General features: G+C 36.5%; 1 protein-coding gene across 2 annotated transcripts; it reads right to left on the bottom strand.

The window, feature by feature from the left end:
• Positions 1–1244: 1244 nt before the first annotated feature.
• Positions 1245–19101, bottom strand: LOC111334663 (serine/threonine-protein kinase Sgk1). Of its 2 annotated transcripts, none has more exons than XM_022940472.2 (20): positions 18751–19101; positions 17649–17735; positions 17084–17156; positions 15929–16004; positions 11946–12042; positions 11151–11197; positions 10939–10996; positions 10401–10484; positions 9654–9716; positions 7103–7171; positions 6975–7018; positions 6404–6472; positions 5842–5878; positions 5408–5494; positions 4411–4506; positions 4096–4203; positions 3664–3714; positions 2800–2889; positions 2464–2521; positions 1245–1516 (listed from the first exon to the last, which is right to left on the bottom strand). In XM_022940472.2, the coding sequence occupies exons 1-20, from the start codon at positions 18820–18822 to the stop codon at positions 1401–1403; spliced, it is 1482 nt and encodes a 493-aa protein (XP_022796207.1). In that variant the 5' UTR covers positions 18823–19101; the 3' UTR covers positions 1245–1400. The 2 variants fall into 2 exon arrangements, with proteins under 2 accessions (XP_022796207.1, XP_088599343.1); XM_088743217.1 differs by lacking the exon at positions 18751–19101 and adding an exon at positions 18110–18248.
• Positions 19102–20175: the final 1074 nt, after the last annotated feature.

Here is a 20175-nt window from a genome sequence, read left to right as displayed (position 1 = left end):
AACGTTAACTTAGGCGTTGTAATCACTTTGTTCCTCGCTGACCGTTTCGCATACCTGAGTGCGCCTACGCAAACGTCCAGTAAAGCACACGGAGACAGAGTTCAATAATGCAATGTTAGGTCAGAGGGTATGCGGTCAACAACGCGGGCTCGAGTGTCCTAGGTCAAAAATTTAGCGAAATTAGTGGAAAATAATAAGGGCTGACTTTTAAGATCGAGGAACTCTGTTTTCGTCGAAGGCACTTTCCTATTTCCAGAGGTTTCCAGATGTTTTAGGGAGACAATTAATATTTGAAAAATTTGTACCAAGTTTTTGGAGGTTGTTCTGTAAAACAAAAGCAGCAAGGAAAACGACGCCTCGAAGCCACAGAATATGAAATCAACCATGCGAACGACTGAAAATCCGAGTTTCCGCAGCAAAACCTAGCGCATGCGTATACGTTATTCAGCTCTGTCGCACACGGATCAATGACCTAGCAGTGAATGGAGATTCACAAGTGAACCAAGGAATTTTAATAGACATCACTGCATCACTTTATACAACTCAGTATGACTAGCACTTAAATACAACGTATTTTTTCGGTCTCTACATCCTATTATATTCATGCAAACAAAGCATAATTATCAATAAATTAAATTGGAACACAATTTATAATGAATTTATCATGAATGGCAATAAAGTACGCAACTCAATCGATGTGGATTAACCAGGCATAGTTAATTCATGGGAAAATGTGGAAAGCGCGCGAGAGTGTTAACTTTAGCACAAGCTCAGGAGTGAGTCGAGTTTACTCCGGCTAACTTGTATTTTTTCCATTTCTTACCTCGTCATTAATGTTGTTGAAGTTTGTTAATAACTGTTAGATGGCTAATCGATGATAGAAATGATGCTGATGAATTTTAAAATGATAGTGTAAGTAAAACAGGCGCACTTCCGCAAGACAATGACTTTAATTGTCTTGGAACAGTTACCTGGCGAGCTTTCTTCACTTTCCACCTATTTTTGACGATAGTCATTAAATATGTTACCGTAGCTTCTGGGGCGGATCCAGGGGTGGTTCGGGTGGTTCGGTCGAACCCCTAAATTTTCCCTCAGACCGCTGGAAATCATGTTTGCAGAGACCTAATTTTCAAAATCTCGGACCCTTCAGAAGGCGAACAATTCTCCGAACCCCCCTTGACTAAATCCTGGATCCGCCCCAAAGCTTTATAGAGGGAACGTCTGCTCTCTTTTTTGATAAAGTAGATTAATTAATTTATGTTAAAGTATGACAAAGTAGATTAATTAATTTATGTTAAAGCATACAGTAAGAGGTTTGTTTACTAAGGTTTACTTCTTTGCTGAGGAGGACAAATCTTGTCTTAAGAGCCGAAAATTACTTTTCGATAAGACCATGTGACTCATTCATGAAGTACCTCTTCCATAGGAGCAACGTACGTGAAACCAACGAATGCATCGTCTGGATCATCAACACTCGCGCTTAGAAATGCCGAATCAGCTGATTTGCCGACAGAACCTGTTGTGAGTGAAACAAACAAGTTTAAGTTTTATGACTGACTATGACCATGACGCTCCGAAGCACTACTACTTCTCCCTAAATGAGACGCTGGTCCATCACACCTAACCCGTCCCAAGTTTCCTTGACAACTCAGAGGAACTCAATAAGATACTGGGGAAAAAAGACATTGGCCAAAACAACACAACAACCCAGTCAGGGCTCCAACCCAGGCCTTTTGGCCCATATCGCCAACTATTTTAGGTCCCTGCTCTTGAGCAGATGGAATCTCCTAAGAGTGAAAACTTATGTAAAATTCAAGTGAATTGATCACAAAAAATAACACTAAGCAAAGGAACAAGAAGATACAATTTTGTTTGAACAAAAGTAAAAACATCAAGAAATATTTAATACTGTACTGCGCACTAGCTTAAAAGTTGGTCACTATCATGTGAACATACATATACCGGGTATACGATTTAGCTGTTGACTGTCTAAAATGCTTTTGAAAAGTCTCGAAATAGACCACGAGTAATTTGCTTGTTATCAATCGCTATTTTCATGTTAACAGTAGCTTACTTAGTATAGTGGCCTTTCCTAGTTTCACGTAGTATAGATTTATACAGTGTAAGACGAACAACTTTTTTTCCAGAAACGAGTGTGGCTGATATACATGTACTGACTAGTAGTTCCAGTACTTTGCTAAAGAATGAAAGTGTAACGATAAGGTTTGCAGTGTCTTCTGTCCTCTTCATAGGAATGTCTTTGCACTTGAACCATTTGACAAAGAGCCATCCCCTAGAAGTGCCCCAGCCAAATTCCAATATTGTATTTTCATAAGTCATTTCATGCTAATTATTGTTTTGGGATATGAAAGCACGCTGTATCAGAGGAATAGGAAAAAGTTGCTCATCACACTGATGTAATGAATGGATGGAGGCTTTCAAAGCAAATGACCTTTCACATACCTGGTACAGGTTCTCGAACAAACTCAGGATCAAAGTGTCTCAAGTCAAGTTGACCTGTCTGTTGAGAAGAGTCAGAACCCGTAACAGATGAGAAAAGTAACTTGGATAAATTATTCTATCAGCAATATGTACAGCATATCAGTATTCAACTTTTGCTCATCAAATGAACCCTTCACAAATCAAAGTGAACCCTTCACAAAACAGTGCAGTAAAAGATTTACCCATGGATAAATCAATCCTCATTGCAGCAAAGTAAGTGTCTAGCATTCTGCATCTGTGTGATACATAATTGTTGAGTCTAACACCATAATGTCCATTAAAACTGGCTTAACTTACCACATTAGGGTTATATGGTGGTTCGATCTTTTTGTCATAGAGCAGTTGCCAGTCGATACTTTGAAAAAATGGATGATTCTTGACTTCTTCCTTTAATTAGCATACACAAGAAACATATTACTCTTATGGACCTTGTAAATTTCAGTAGACTCTCTGCATGTTTCCCTTACAGCCAATAGTAGCCTGTTTCAGGCTTCCAGTTAGTGCAGATGAGCCAAAGAGCAGGCAAGAGCAAGCGCATCCCTGCCTTTTTTCTCTGATGCCCACTTTTAACATAATTTTCAATAACTGAGACTGACACTAGCTATGTCAGTTTAAACAGTACCACAACATCTCACTGAAAATCACGTCCTCCCCCAAAACTGACCTTTCACAACACAACAGTTGAAGCCTAAATCCTTTGAGACCTCTTTCCTGGAATTACAGTCCATCTGATTTTTCACCCACAGGTTAAATGAAATTTATTTTGTTGAATGATTGTGATCAGATATTTCCTTTACAGGATAGTTAAACTCTCCAAAATTTGCCTTGACTTTCAACTGTGGCTTTATAAGTCAGTAAATAGTAGTGCCCAATTAGTATCTAGGAGGAATGGATTTGAATCCCTTGTAAACCTGAATTTTGTCGAGCTTATTTTCTGCAATGCAGTCAACCTGGGAGGGTCACTTCTTTGCTTGATTTTCATCCTCTTGTCAAAAGAAATTTAATTCTGTCATTAAAAAACTGTGAACGACAATCATTGTCCTCAACAAAGTCATGGCCAACCATAACTCTGTGGTTTACGAGTTTTAATGAGTTATTTATCATTTATTTATCTTTTAAGAAGATCACAATTAACAAGCATAGATTATTGCACTGACTTACAAAGTCATTCTCTCCTACACCCAGTCGTTTTGAACGATCTTTCTGAAGTAGCTGTCAACAAATATTTACAACACTTTATTTCAGTATCTAATTTCAACAAAGCATCTATCTTTTTTTTAAAGATCCCAGTAAAAGAGTGCTTTCACTGAAAGAAGAAAAACTAAGATGTAAACAATCAAAATGGCCGATCAGAACAAAGGAATATTTCATGGGGAGCCAAAGAGAACTGTAGGTGAAATGAAACAAACTGACTAAGCTGCTGGAAAATGGTAGCAAGTCACCATTGATTTTAGTTTTGTGTCTTACTGGCCCAGAGGGTGGTTCAAGTTTTCCAAACCTTTCACAAGGCACAGTAAATCAAACCTAAAGAGGGGTTATCCAGGGTAATTTTTAACATTCAACTGGAACTTTTTCCACAGTAAAAACACTTACTTTTTCAAGAACATTTCTTGCACTGGCTGATATATTTGTTCTGAGTCGAAGAGGCTTGTGAAGAATGTTGTCATACATTTCTGCGGTATCTCGACTATAAAACGGTGGCTTTGAAGGAAATACAAAGTTTACTGCCAATTAACCCACAAACTACATGAAACTTTCAATATATAGTTTCATCTTAAAATGTCACTTTGATGGTGAGTTTTAAATTAAAGTAAGACAGAGATAATTGAAGAAATGTCAATCATGTCAATCGTGTACTAAATCTGAATCAATACCCAAAAAAATCGACAGAACAAAAAGTTTCCATACCAAACCATACATCATTTCATATAACACTGCACCAAGGCACCACCAATCAACTGTTTTGTCATACTCCTGCTTTCGAAGAACTTCTGGTGCTAAGTACTGTACAATGATAAACAGACAAACTTCACTTTATTTATCAAAGAATGAACAAACTGATAGCGACAAATATGCAATGGCCCTGTTTTGTAGCAGTTGTCCAACCCTTTCAACAAAACAAAAACATTTCAGAGTCAAGCAGGCCTAACACAACAAAATGAAATTTTGAGGGGCGGGGTCAGGATAAATAAAATAAAGGTACGTGCGACCCCCTTATTTAACCAAAATGTCAGATACCTGGCTTTCTACCAGTTTACTATGAGATGATAGTGGAATCCTAGTGCTGAAAAATCCTGCTCTCAATCCTAATAGAGTACACATTTCAAGATGTCAAGCAAGGTATTAAGCCTGTTCCAAAACAATTAGACAATGGAGACTGTCTGCCACTGAAAAAGAGGGTTGTATGGTAGTTGAGCTTTGCGCAGTTTTCAAACATAAGCTGTTGTACACATAGTTTAGCATGAGATTTGTGAACTGCAAAATAAAGCAGTATCTCATATGTTTTCACTCACTACAGGCCAAGGTAACATTTTAACAGAAATTACCATGATTGAGGAAGAACAGGACTTCAGCCCTTTCACTGCCAAGATCTCATTAGTAATTCTCCTTTGTGTTTGCCATACAATTCTTCTCGTGTAAGTCTGGAGAATTTGGTATTGGATCCACTAAAAGTCCCACTTGGTATTTTTCTGTTTTTTCGACACTTGTCTGCTTGATATTGTATTGACATTGCAAGGAGAAATTCTGTCTTGGTCGCTCATGACAGTGAAAGGGTTAAACAGTAGTTCCAGAGGAGATTAAACTGTCAAATTATTCATATTGCTGCAACAGCAAAAATTGACAGCAATTCTCTAAAAGTACTTTAAAATTAGATCTACTACCTCAACAATAACAAGCAAATTACCTCTGGTGTTCCACAGAATGTTGACGTTGTACCAGAAGGTTCTATGCCTTCCTTGCAAAGTCCAAAGTCTGTTAAAACTACGTGCCCCTACAGAAAGGATCAACAATTTGTTACTTTATATGATATGGGAAAACAATACTTGTACACTAGACCTAAGACCTCTGACTCCTCAACAAAGTACACAAAGAGATTTTCATTAGGACTAACAATGACTGGTCAATAATCATTTTGGCTTCATAAATAGAGCCCATAGACTATCTTTACAATCAGGAGGTCAACTCAAATTTTGTAAGAGGAAGAGGAAATCTGTTTAAAGTCCCAGTAACATACATTTTGAATGATAGATTTAAACCAAACATAAAAACGTTTTAGCCAATTTTAGTGCATATTCTTGTTATTCCCACAACATTGTCCAGCAGGCACAGGCCACTTACTTTATGATCTAGAAGAATGTTTTCAGGCTTTAAATCTCTGTCAAAACAAAAAAAGTGTTCCGCCTAATACAAAACATTTATCTAAGAATTTGATTACACACATTAAAAGCCTTGCACCACCTTCACCATAAGTAAGGCACACCTCTAATGTATGCACAGTTCTGAGATTCAAAGTTAGGACCAGCTACCATAACCCCTTGCTAAGTTCAAATGTTTTATGATTCCTTTTCAGTGAAAGGGCAAAGACCTGTAATACCTTTTCCAGGTCTATATTTTACAGGAAAAATCATAAACCTCACTAACCAATGTACAGCAAATGTATTAAAACCCACTCAATGGTTCTCTTTCTCTACTATTTTTATAATTGCATATAATTGCAATTTAGTACATAATTTTAAATGGATCATTCACAATTAAATTACTGAATGGGATATAGAACTCCATTTCGAAGAGATTTCAATGAACTAGATACAAAAAAAATGCGCATAAATATTTCTTTTGAATAAACAAAGAAACAATCCGTTGTGAAAGTTAATTTATTTACCAAAAAATTCTAACAAACCTGTAAATTATTTGAAGAGAATGAAGATATCCAATTGCTGATGCTATTTCTGCTGCATAGAATCTTGCCCTGACAAAAAAATAATAATTGCCATTATTAGAGCAAAAAAACTTTATAGATTTTTTTAATAGATGTGTCACAAAGTGCACAAAAACTGTAAATAAGTAGGCTGTATCTGTTCTGTGTCACTGTTATGTATCAGTTCTTTGTGTAAGCCTGGAGTGTGAATGTTTAGCCCGGTAGCCCATTACTGTTGAGGTACAGGACAAGAAAGATCAAACATCCGAGTCCTCATGGATATTTTTACATTGTCCATAACAAAACTTACAATATCTTACTTTAATTTATGTTCTCTTGACAAAGAGGATTGCATTTTTTATAGAAGTTCTCCCTCCCCTCCTCCTAAGCCAAACTCTTACTTAACCAGTACTTAATTGAGAGATCTAAGATTAATTTGGGCAACACTGGACAATACCAACACTTGAAATAACAGGCACAAGACCTTCAACACTAACCTAAAGGCTGACTACACATCGCGTACTAGATCTAAATAAGCTGTCTGAGTACTAACCTTGCTTCTGGAAAATACCTTTCCTTTTGTAAGTGAAAGAATAACTGAAAATATGAAGAAACAGTTTAAGGTACTGCTTCAAGTCTAAGCGAAAGTCAAATTGAAGCTGAAGAGGCTCCAGATCTTACCTCTCCTCCATTTACATAATCCAAAACAAAGTAGAGTTTGTCACGTGTTTGAAAGGAGTAATGCAATCCCTGAAATGTTTAGCAACAAGATATTCCAATTAACATTCTTTCCAAATGAATTTTTAAAGTAATTTTTCGGTAATTGTGAAGAAGAGCTCCCCAAAAAACCTGTCGGCCGACAGTCGGCCGACAGACGACCAACTGTCGGCCGACTGTCGGCCGACTGTCGGCCGACAGTTGGTCGTCTGTCGGCCGACAGTTGGTCGTCTGTCGGCCGACAGTTGGTCGTCTGTCGGCCGACAGGTTTTGCCTGAAATATAGGCTACCTGTCGGCCGCCAGTCGGCCGACAGTCGGCCGACTGTTGGTAATGTGTCGGTAACCTGTCGGTACCTTGTCGGTAGCTTGTCCGTGAAACGATCACACAATGTTAGGGATTCTAAGTTTGCCGTTACAAAAGCATATGGGTTTAAATTATTAATTTTTTAATTTGCGTTTGTCGCAGAGTGGCAAAACGAGGTATCGTGGTCGTTTTAGATCAAGAGTTTTGATCAAAAGTCTTGAACCGACAGAGACAGAACCAACATGTGTATTGTTCAACATTAGATTAGCGGCGCGCTCCTAAATCAATTATCGCATCACGCATCCAAGTCTAATTATCGAATTGTTACGTATAGTATTTTATTACTTAACATAACGAGTAAAAAGATTCACAGTTGTATCATTTATTAAACTTGAAATTGGAAATAGCAATTCATCCCAAACCTGCAAGATAGATTACGATGCTAGCAACAAATACATACATACATACTTAACATACCATAAGAGGCCGCGTTGCATTGTTGGGCGATTGGAACGAAAGTGTTTGTATTGATACGTAGCTTATGGTTTTCAGAGTTTTTGGCCGAGTTTTCGATTAAATTATCTTCCTATGCGATTCTTAGATTGTCTGGTGTGTTGTAAATTACGCAAGTGATATATCCTATACGCATCTGATAACATTTTGGAAGAAACGTTTCTTTACATACTACCAACTTTGCCGTCGATCGGTAAGTAGGTGAAGTCTGTCGAGTCATACATCACCATTACGGATTGTTATGTCACGTTAACTGTTCGTTTTTTACACAATTTTTCTTTTTTCTTAACCTGTCGGTAGACTGTCGGCCGCCTGTCGGTCAACTGTCGGCCGACAGTCGGCCGACTGTCGGCCGACAGGTTTTTTGGGGAGCTCTTCTTCACAATTACCAATTTTTCTGTATGATTTAAAATGATAGAATGCTGCAACAGGAACTGGCTTGTTTGGAGCATGCCTGCACACATACATACATATATACATGTACTTTTTGATAAGGCAGGTCAGTTTGCGGCAACCTAAAGGCTGGTGTGGACCTGCCAGTAACTCAATTAAAATCCATATTTATGCACATGCAATCTTAAATATAAAAACCTTAAATCTAATTAATGAAATTTCTAAAAATAAAAACTAAAAGTATAAGAAATGTAATTGTTTTCATGTCACCATACAGGCCTCTTTTTCAAATTGAATTTGTTCTGTTATCTGCGAGGCCTGTCTAAGTTTTTGTTTAAAAATTTGATGGGAGGAAGCACATTGATGGCTTTAAGGATTCAATTCCAAGCAATGGGTCCTCTGTACCTTACACTATTTCTGCCAATGTTGCTATTGTACTACTGCACAAGTGAGAAATGATTTGTACACCTTAGTTATAACAATTATTGCTGTTGCGTGTTTCAAATAGTGCTGCAAATTGATCAGGTAAGCTATATTATGATAGACCCGGTACATTATGGAAGCAAGCCTTTGCTTGTAAATATAGACTAGTGGTTTCCATTTTACAAGGTCGAGAACATCAGTGTCAGAAGTTTCGCTAGGCAGTTCATGAATTAGTTTGGCTGCTTTTAGATGCAAGTGTTCCAATATATTAAATGTAGATAATGAACAAGATTCCCAGATAGTGATGCAGTAAGCGATGCTTGGGACAATCCCTTTGAAATATATTTCTTCTAAAGCACTTGAGGGAAGGGCTTGGAACTTTTTCAGGAATTTTAGCTTTCCTCCAAACTTATACCCCATTCACACCAAAGCCTAAACATGCTTTAAAGCTGTTTTGTTAAACATGGTTTAACACAACAGCTCCATAGAAGCTGCTCAAATCAATATTTGGTTGACTTCAAATGTGGCACATTGAAAATACAATTTAGCAATTGCTTGAATCTTGTGGAAAATTTAGTTTTTCAGTTCTCTGCTTCTGATTTCTATTCAGTTAAACCCGGTTTAACTAAACAAGTTTTCTGGTGTGAATGGGGTATTAGTGTGCAGTGCTTTAACTTGGGGTTTCCAGTTCAGTTTATAGTCGATTTCAACCCCTTAAGCAAGTGGATTTAGTGGTGAAGTGAATGTAAGAATTTCTCCTGAGTGAGAGTGCATTTACTTTTCTAAGCCAATAAAAAAACCTAGTTTTTGAGTGTAATAAAGGAGAATCCCTTTGAAACTCCAATTTGATCGCCTGTCACATCAGATGAAGGGTTACCTACCACTAGGAAAGGATGCTTAACATTCATCAACAAAACATTCCTTTCAGCCATGATATGCTTTGCCTAAAAAGTTTAAAAAAGCTATTTAAGTTTATACTGATATGAATTCTATGGTTTTTATAAAAGCATGGGTTTGAGCTCCAAAGAAGTATGTAAGGCCTTATCATTATCAGCACAAGTGTTGTTTTCCATTTGCTGTAAACTATAACTTCTACCAGCAATCCCTAACTAAACTACATCAGTTCTGATATATTATGAAACCAAAATAATTTTGATTATTGTTATTCACTTGTTTAACCTTTTTAACTCTCAGAAGTGGTTCACATGTGACTTTTCCCCATAATATCCATCAATACATTTTTCAACAAATAGAGAATGAGAATACTCAAACTCATCAGATAGAATTTGTTATCTTGATCTCAAATGAAATTCTTGTCACTAATATAATTTTAAATCAAATTCCAACAGCTAAAGGAGAGAATCAACAATCAGATCTTGGAGTTATAGGGCTAACCCTAAACAAAACATTCTAAGCAGACAAGTAAAGATCAGTAGTGGTTAGCTGATTGGCTACTGGAGAGATAAGCAAAGCCAGCTTCATTTCTAAATGAATATTTTGCATATAGAGAGTGACATATCATAATCATAAGGTCAGAATCACCTCTAGAAGCTGACACTTCACTGCTGGATTGTTTTCTTATAGATGACCAATTTCTATCTAATTCCACACTTAACAGTTTCACAAACCTCATTTCTTTTTCTAATGGCAGCTTTGTTTAAAACCTTAATGGCATAGAATTGATCTTCTTGTTTATTTTTGGCGAGGAAAACCTGGATTGAAATAGGAATATTTAAATTATGAACAGTCAAACATGATTCCAAGTTCATAAGTTTTTTTGAGTTTGTCAAGAGTGTCACTACAAAAATTAAAGCTTTTAAAATATTATTTTATGAGTTTAGTCAAGAGTTTCAACAAAGCCAGTTACTGTTGGTCTACCCTCACTTATAAGACCCTTTAAAACCATCTGTTTTGTCTGCAAACAAACTCCTGAGTCTAGATTTTGTGTTCCCTCTCACACCAGTGAGTTACAAGCCAGCAATGGGACTTGAAATAAGATTCTCACCCTAAGCTATTGATTTTCCTTTCAGCCCCATTTCTGGATGCAGCTGCCTCTGACACTATTGACAGCCACTCACAGAGAAAGCTATAATTGAAACCCCTGGGTTAGGTCAATAGGAATAACTAGAACCTTGATGCTCATTAAATTAGAGATGACTCACTAACCTTTCCAAAACTTCCTTTCCCAATAACCTTAAGAAACAGAAAATCACTTGGCTTCGCCCTGTTAAAAATAATGAAAAAAATTGCATTTAAGGGTGTATTAATCAGTCAATTTCAAGTCCTTTTTAGAGGGTGATAACAAAAATATTCAACAAGATATTTTTGCAGAGGACAGATCTTCAAAGAATGTTGAGGAATGCAAAACTCCTACTTACTTTTGATTATACGAGTCTCCAAGATCAATTCTGTTCAGATCCTTAGCCTTTGTTATAAAAAAAATTACATTTGACATTGATAATCATAATGATTTCAAATTCCCAATCTAAATAAGCCTTAAATATTCTACTGATAGTTAATGGAAAGGTAAGACTGATCTATCAGATAACCTTTAGTTATTCAGCTGAACCTAAAATTTCCAACAGGGGGGGATTGGGCGAGCATCGTGTTGTTGTAATTATACTTGGGCTGTAAATAGCTGAAGATTTGGTTCTGGCACCAAAAACATTTGTAACTCAAGGAAATTAAGCAAAATTAAGTTTTCCATCCCTAAGCTTTCCATTGATTTACCTTAGTTTGAAGTCTCATTACAAGTACTTAAAACATATCCAATAAGAAAAGTAAAAATATTGTAATATAAATCCCATCAGGCTTAGGGAAAAGGAGTAGGTAACAAAGGGATACAAGACAATTATTGTAGTTCAATCTATAATTTTGAAATGAAAAAAGGGTCATTTGTTATTCTTTTTGTACCTAATGAAAGCAATTAAAGTAAATGTGCAGAGTTAATTTCTGCAGCAACATTTCCAAGTACATATTTATGAAAAACAGACTCAAGGGGTAATTATATTTGACATTTCTGAGGTTTATTCATTACAGTAACTCTATTTTGACTCTTACATCATGAAACAAATAATTAAACATTTATTTATCTATATAACTATAAAGAACAGCTACATTTTAACAGCAACTATTATTGTATCAAAACAAAATTAATTTTCCATCAACCATACCAGTGAGTCATCCTCATCAGCTCCAAACTGTTCATTGTCATTGTTAACTTGGGCATTTTTTGGATTATCCAGTGATAAAAACAGACGAATGTCAGGGCTAGAAAAAAATTTAAATGAGTGTTTAAGGATCCTACTCAACCAGAAGACATTGAATGCTTAGTCCACCATTTTCTATGCCATCTAAATTTGTAAAATTTTCGTTGTGGTGAATCATCCATGTGCATCCAAGCAATTTAAATATACTGAGGACGTAGATTATGGCAGTATTCTGAAAGTATCAGTGGTTTATTCTAAGAGGTTATTTTAATGGTTTCTTGCAATTTACCTGAGAAATTTGTGTTTATAACTGGTACCATTGAATACTGGTTGGTAAGGGTCCATTTGGTGCTTGCTAGCACATAGCTCTATATTTATTTATTTTATTTATTACAAATTCACTCCACAAAAATACACAAACAATTAGTATTAATTACAATTAAGGTCTAACTTGATAAAAACCATAAAAAGAAAAACTGTGGAGAAGGAGACAACCAAAAGCGCTGACACACCATACAAGGAATGCCCCCTCTAATTGAAAAAAAAATTTAATACAGCAAAACTATATAGAAATATAAAAGTAGATGCCCTAATTATCCTTATCCTTAACAAAACTTATAACATTCTTTTTAAAAGTTTCAACACTGATTCTCTAATGTGATTAGGTAAGCTATTCCATTCACCAACGATACGGTTAAAAAGACTATATTTCAGACCGTTAGTTCTGCTAAAACTTGAGACAAGGTCCTGTGTGTCATTTTTCCACAAATTATAAGCCATGCTTCTGTCCTTACAAAATATGAGCTTATTGGAAATGTCTATGTCACAATGGCCATTAATTACATCGAACAAAAATGTAACATCCCTAATGAACCTCCTATCAGATAATAGCAACAATTTCAATTTAGATAGGCTACTACCATAATTATCATCAGACCAAGTGATCCATCTGGTAGCTCTTCTCTGTACAGCCTCTAATTTGCCAATGTTATGTTTAGTATAAGGGTTCCAAGTTTCACAGGAATATTCCAATAAGGGTCTCACAAGACTACAATAAAGTGTTCTGATGGTTTCAACATCATTAAGTCCCTACAAGTCCTTTTTACCAACCCTAAAACCCTATTGGCCTCAGCAGTTATTCTATCTATATGCTGGTTCCATGAGAGACCACTAGCAGTAAACAAACCTAAATCTTTATAAACATTAACACATTCCAAAGGTTGACCCTCAATGTTATACTCCCCAGCTAAGGGTGCCTTTTTCCTGGTTATTTGCATGATCTTACATTTCTTAGTATTAATTGTCGTCCTGTTCATCTCACACCAATCTGATATTTTATCTATGTCACTTAGAAAAGACAACAAATCTTCTTGAGTATTAATAACCCTATACATTTTGCCATCATCAGCATATAATGCAATTGAGCTGTTCTTACTAATTACTCCTGGTAAATCATTGATGTATATTGTGAAGAATAATGGTGACAACAAAGAACCCTGACGGACACCAGAGGTTACGGTTAACCAATTGGAAGCCTCTCCTTTGACTACTACACACTGCTGACGTTCTGTCAAATAATGCTTACAACAGTTGAGGAAGTCCCCGTGGTCACCATATCTGTAAAGCTTGGCTAAAAGAATGTCATGACAGACAAGGTCAAAGGCCTTTGAAAAGTCTATAAACACTACATTGACTTGGCCACTCTTATCCAAAACCTTGAACCAATCATGATGTACTAAGAGTAGTTGAGTAGTGCAGCTACGACCAGTGAGGAATCCGTGATGGGAATCGTGCACAAAACTGATAACTTGATTGTAAATAGCATTATACACAATTCTTTCCTGGAATTTCCCAATGATGGATAGAAGTGAAATGCCTCTATAATTTTCTACAGGCTCACGATCACCATCCTTATGAATAGGTGTGATATTAGCTGATTTCCATAATTTAGGTAGACAGCCCTGTTTGAAAGATAAATTGAAAAGCATACTCAGAGGAACTGCAGATGTATCAGCAGTCTCTTTAAGTAAATGAGCAGTTATATAAATGTCAATCCCACAAGACTTATTAGCATTAATACCTTTGAGAAGTTTTCCAACTTCTTTAGTGTCACAAGCCACATAGTTGGTAATGACATCAGTACTTGGATCTTGTTAGTTAGTTTGTATTGGGGCTGGTATCCCTGTACTCTGTTTACAAAAAACTGAGTGAAAGTGACTATTAAATAAGTGAGCTTGCTCCTGAGATTTTGTCACAGATCTTCTGTTGTAAGTCTTTACATCTGGAAGCCGTTTTGATTTTGACTTGATCGAGTGGTAGCTCCAAAATCGTTTCGGGTTTATCTTAAGTTGACTGGACAGATGCTGCAGATATCGTTTGTATTGAGATCTTATTAACTGTTTGACAGATCTTCTTAACTCCTTAAACTTTTGGCTAAGGGCTTCTGATGGACGAGCTTTTAGTTTTCTCCATAACCTTTTTATCTTGTTGACCTTCTTAAGAATATCACTGGTGATCCATGGGGGATTAGTTTTCTTTTTCACAGTAAAGGTTGGAATGCACATATCTGCTGCAGCTAGTACTAAGTCGTTGATTCTTTCAGTACAAATATCCACATCCTCTTCCAAAAAAGCACAATTCCATGGGATGTACTTCAATAATTCATTCAGTTCAATAACGTTTACCTTTTTAAAGTTGTAGTTTGTCCTTGAGACAGACTTACGAGGATGACCAGATAGGAGTTTGATATTGAAACTAACAGGAAAATGATTAGAATTAAAATGATCACTCGGTACTTCAACATTACTGACCATATCAGGAGTTTTAGCCAGGATTAAATCAAGTATATTGCCATCAGCTTCATTTAGCATTCTTGTTGGATTGATATTACATTGAACCAATAAATGATTATTAAGCATATCACAAAAATCAGCAGTACATTTATCACTTGAGGTAGCAGTTAAGCTATGCCAGTCTATGCATGGGAAGTTAAAGTCGCCCACAAGGTAGCAGGTGGCAAATCTAGTCATTTCAATTCTTTCCAAACATTGACGTAATTTGAGCGAATATCCCACATCAGCACTAGGGGATCTGACTAGCACACTCCAAATAAAATGTTATCCTTCAAGGTTTGACAAATTTCCACCATTACGATTTCAATATTGTCATCATTCTCCTAACCGAGATCAAATCCATGTGTACTGCCAAAAGGACACCCCTCCTCTACGATCTTTTCTGTCTTTGCAGCGTATGTAGTAGTTATTCAAACCTAATTCGAAGTCCATGAAGCTAGGATCCAGCCATGTTTCGCTGATAGCTATGACTGGAAAATAATCTTCTAGCAACAGGGCTTGTAATTCAAAGACCTTGTTCCTTAAACTTCTAGCATTAAGTAACAAACATTAAAGATTATTAGTTGAAGATCTTGTATTGCAAAGCGAATTATTGACAATTTCACCGCCTGGGTTAGATTCAACATCCCCACTGCAATAACTTTTAAAGTAGATGGATTAAAAGTAGAAATTCCATTCATATGATAGCCAATTCAAATGGTAAAGTACCTAATTCATCGAAGCTGTCTCTCCAAAACAAGATGGCTGCCACGGAGACCAGATGAAAGTATGAAAAGTTTGCCACCACATTGCCATTTAGATAGTGTATGTAAATGTACGGAGATGCTCGAAGTTAGCGATGTTAGAGGACTTTCAGAGAACCTGATAATAGTTGGTGGTGCTTAGAAAAGTAGACAAAATAAAGCTAAATAGTAGGAAGTCGTAAGAACACGTCTTCCCTCCATGATGCAATCAGCCAATACCAAATTTCAAAATTTATTATAAATGTTTGCTGCCTAAATTAAAAATTTTAAAAGTGGGCTTGAATTAAAATTACTAACTCTGTATTCAATAACAATAATATTTAAAGTAAAAAAAGCAGGAATCTAAACTCACTGCTCAATGGCACTGGGATGGCTAATTATCTTGCTTGTAAACTCATTGAGCCCCTCTCTTCTCATTCTTATAAACTCTGACAAAGAATAAAATGAAACAAAACATTCCAGTCAGTGATGGGTCACTCCTGAAGATATTCCTAAAAATTCCTAACTATTACACAGCTTTCTTTGATAAATGATTCAAGCCTGATGTTTTCAGAGTCACAGATCATACATACAATTCTAAAAAAGCCCTTCCTTGTTAAAAGATGTAATAAGTTTTTTTTCAGAACTTGTTCTTTGTACTAGAAGAAAAAACATCTTTCTACATTTCTTTACTGAGCTCAAAACTTAAGATCTTTCCTATTCTTTATAAAACAAGATGGAATCCAAAGGTCTGAGGTTTAATTCCTCCCAGGGACTCAATTTTTTTTCTTTGTCCCATGCTCATGAGTAGACAAAAAAACATCTTTCTATTATAGCAAAAGATTTTTTCACAAGACATAATGCCATATTCTATCAGTCATACATGGCTTTGAATATCAATGTGCCACACTAACAATGGTGACTTGAATAATGTTGTCCTCTTTGTGAGAATAATTTCTATAGCAGGTACATCCAAACCTTCATATCATGAAGCATTATGGTTTCTTCTGGGAGGACTTTTTACATTTATTTAAGAAATACAATTATAACAAAAATATGAAGGTTACTGGGTTCCTGAAATAGTGAGTTATATTCATTATAGAGCCAGATAAGTTGGGAGTATTCACGAAGCTATTAGCAGTACCATATACTCCACAGAGTCATTTTCCCGGGTGATCCAATGTAATAGGATGATGTGGAAAGAGATGCAATAGACTTCAAATAACTCCCTGAAAAGTCTTTCACACAAGCCAAGAGACCCGTAACAGCGGACAAAGCATATAGGATTGTTGCTACCCTTCCTGAGAAGGATGTTAGTCCACAATTTCAGTGATACCAACTTAAACCAGAAAAGGGGCTGAAAGTATCCTGGTTAAGAACATAAGACTATGATGTTCAACAGGGCTCAAACTTAACCCCATGATGCAAAGGACCAATAGCATATTAGGTCTCCATTAGACAGTTAATTATAGACTTCATACTAGACTTGGTATGTTTCATGGCTTTAACCCTATTTGTCATAACTCACCTGGATCAAAGTTATTTCCTAGTCTTCGTTTCCCAGGTAACTTAATGTTAAGGTCAGGGAAAACTTTCTTTATCTGAAATTAAGAATAATAAACAGACTTAGCCTGGACAACAAAGGGAGCTCTCTGTGAGCTTTCTTGTTTTCAACAGGAAGAAGTATCAGTGCACACAACCAGACATGTTCAGTTCTGATCGCATTTTACTACTAACACTGGTTGCAGAAACAGTAACTGTTGGGTAATGTAGTAATTGTGTGTTTAAGGAGGAAATATGACTCACATAAGAACAACTGTGTGGGAGGCTAATGTTATTGGAGTTAAAAGATTGATTGTGTTATCATTTTATCCCAGAGATCTAGTTCTACCTTCAAGCTGTTTTATTCTACCTTGTAAATTACTTGAAATGAGCACAGTTGTCCATGATTCTCTCATGTGTGAGTTATGCAAAATAGCCTTTAACTTAATTTCACTTGTAATGGGTCAGGCTACTTCTAAATAACACTGCATCCCCTGCTATTTTCTCCACAGTTCCGATATTACTACTCAAAAAACCATAATATATGTCACCTTTTCATATAAGTTGTAAAACTCATTGTATCTCCTGAAGATGAAATAACTTCGTCCGTCAGGAAGCTTGACTAACACTTTATATACCTAAGGAGAGAGCAGAATATGTTAAAAAAAAAAAAAAAAGAAATGCATTAAAAAATCTTTTGAAATCTCAAGTTGGAATAAAATCAGATGATTATACTTGGTAAAATATCAATATTTTCACACACTTGGTAACAAATTGTGAGGTGTTCTAGAGTAACAAGTACTAGTTAGCTAAAGGGGTATGTTTGTGTTTCAATATTTGGGGGAGATACATGCTTGGGTCTGTCATTTAATGCTTAAGAAGCTATTGAAAGTTTCTTTCCATTGTGCACTCAAAAAAGAGAGGTTTTTCCCAAATTTTAAGTGCCATCACACTTGGTGTCTTCAAGCCCCCTTCCGTACCCACCCTTGGTGATGTTAATTAAAACCTTCACCTTTCCTCTTCATTCAGACTCAAATATATCAGTCCCTCTCCCCTCACAACTTGTGATCATTAATATTTTCCATCGGTCTAAAAGGTAGACTTGGTTAAAAGCCAAAACCATCGTCAGTAAGGGAAAAAGTGAAACGGGAACTGGATAAAATTGAAAACGGAACATACTTCATATAAGAACACACTGGTTTTCGATTGTTTTAACTTCACCAAGTGATAATGAACTGTAATTTACCTAATTCAGACATATCAATGAACAAATTAACCATCAAGCCTCATTTTTTTTGCCATGTATCTCATCCTAAGAAGAAAAGTTTTGTCATTCTGCGGTGTTAAATATACGATCGAGAATTCAATTGAAGTAAGCCCAACATGTTGTTAGTAGATCAAAGGTAGTAAGCTTATTTTCGTTGGAGATTAATTTTGATAGACTCAGGAAAAAAGTGAGCCCGACAAAAAATTTTTAACTGATGTAACCATTAAAGATTCAATCCCTTATTGAAAATAGTTTGTAAACAACAGGATTATCGTGCTTTTACGCTGTAAGCTGACAGATATCAAGTACCCGTAGAAAATAAACTCCTCAAGAGCGGCAAATAAAAGGGAACTAGTCAGAAAAAAATTTTCGCAGATTAAACTTACCGTGAAACGTTTGGACTTATCAGAACTCAGTGTCTCAGAATCTGGCACAGACACTCCAATTTGTTGGGACATATTTCTTCAGCTGAACTGGGAAAAAATTTTGAAAAGGCAAGCTCTCGGTTGTAGTCCTTTTGCGCGTGGCAAAGAAAACAGATAGCGTATTCCCTCGAAAAAAATTGTTCCCCGAGTGCGTCCCAATAACTACACGAAATACCGTGAAGTTTGAGACAAGGTAACCTCCATATGGAGTAGTGTATCGAACAAAGACATCCGTTGGTGGAAAACAAACACCTTATGGTCCAAATCCTGTAAACAACCGCCTATCCGGCCTAGATGAGAATAGAGTTTCTCGGCTACAATTTGAAGACTGGTAACCATAGATGTAAAAGGAGGCCAGAAGGGGGAGGGGAGGGTGGTGTGGAATTTTCGAAAGAAGGAAAACAGTAAATGTATCTTAATAACCAAGCGCGAGGGCCGTACTGGGAGAATATCGGCCCAAAGTCTTGACAGTACGGACCGAGTGCAGCGAGGTCCATACAAAAAAGACCAAGGACGATATTCTTCCAGTACGATCCCGAGAAAGCTTGGTTAACAAGAGATTTATTATACGACTGAAGTTCAAAGGGACACAAGTGAGGTATCATTCGGGACCATTCGGGACAGCGCCCGGTCCAATACTGAGAAAATATTGACTGGCAATAGAGCATTTTGATTGGTTGATTTTAGTTATTGGCCCTCTGACTGCCCGAGTCGTGTAATAAGATTTTCATATACCCCCAGACGATGTAAAAAAAAAATTTCAACACAGGGTCTCCGGAGCAACCACAGAATATTATTTACCGAAACGTAGAAATATACGACGAAACAGTAGTTGCTTGTGAGACAGTTAAGGAATCATTGGTTACAAGCGATTTCCGAGCTGATATATATTAAGAAATCGATTTAAAATTTGAGAATTTTTGTTTGACGGTTTGTGTATTGCATTTAGAAGTTAAAAAAATCAGAGCGCACCAAAAATGGTTTCAGAAACTTGCATATTGTATTTCAAAGAAATCTGGGGCGTCAATCAAATTTGAGTGCTCTCTTCCCGTTATTCTGTCTTTCAATTTTCACTTTAGTGGCATTTTATCGACAGTGGTTTAGCGCGGTCTGTACTCTTATCAGTGGTCAAGAATGTTGGTGAGTCCGCAACAAATTTTGAACACTTTGATGTCGATAACAGCTAGTGCAGACCACGAAAAATCACAGTCGATTTGTTTTTTAGCATCTACGTCGAATAAAACGATTCTTTCAGTGCGTGACACGTTACGTGACACGTTGATGCAAACAGCTCTGTCTTTATCAACAAACTAGCCAATCAGACTGCGACATTTTTGCCAATTGGGGTAAAAATCCGATTCTACGCAAAACAATAGACACACTACG

The sequence above is a fragment of the Stylophora pistillata genome, chromosome 13, assembly GCF_964205215.1.
Source record: "Stylophora pistillata chromosome 13, jaStyPist1.2, whole genome shotgun sequence".
Classification (NCBI taxonomy): Eukaryota; Metazoa; Cnidaria; class Anthozoa; order Scleractinia; family Pocilloporidae; genus Stylophora; species Stylophora pistillata.
The sequence above is the reverse complement of the archived record's forward strand: the minus strand, read 5'-3'. Positions and strand labels throughout refer to the sequence as shown.

What these genes read in the sequence shown, in the direction of transcription:
- LOC111334663 (XM_022940472.2), bottom strand. Translation starts at nt 18,822, where the DNA reads ATGTCCCAACAAATTGGAGTGTCTGTGCCAGATTCTGAGACACTGAGT. An exon ending in TTAAGCATCCTTTCCTAGTG is followed by an intron (nt 7,172 to 9,653) that starts GTAGGTAACCCT and finishes TAAACATTTCAG; the next exon opens with GGATTGCATTACTCCTTTCA. An exon ending in CAAGAAATGTTCTTGAAAAA is followed by an intron (nt 3,715 to 4,095) that starts GTAAGTGTTTTT and finishes ATTTGTTGACAG; the next exon opens with CTACTTCAGAAAGATCGTTC.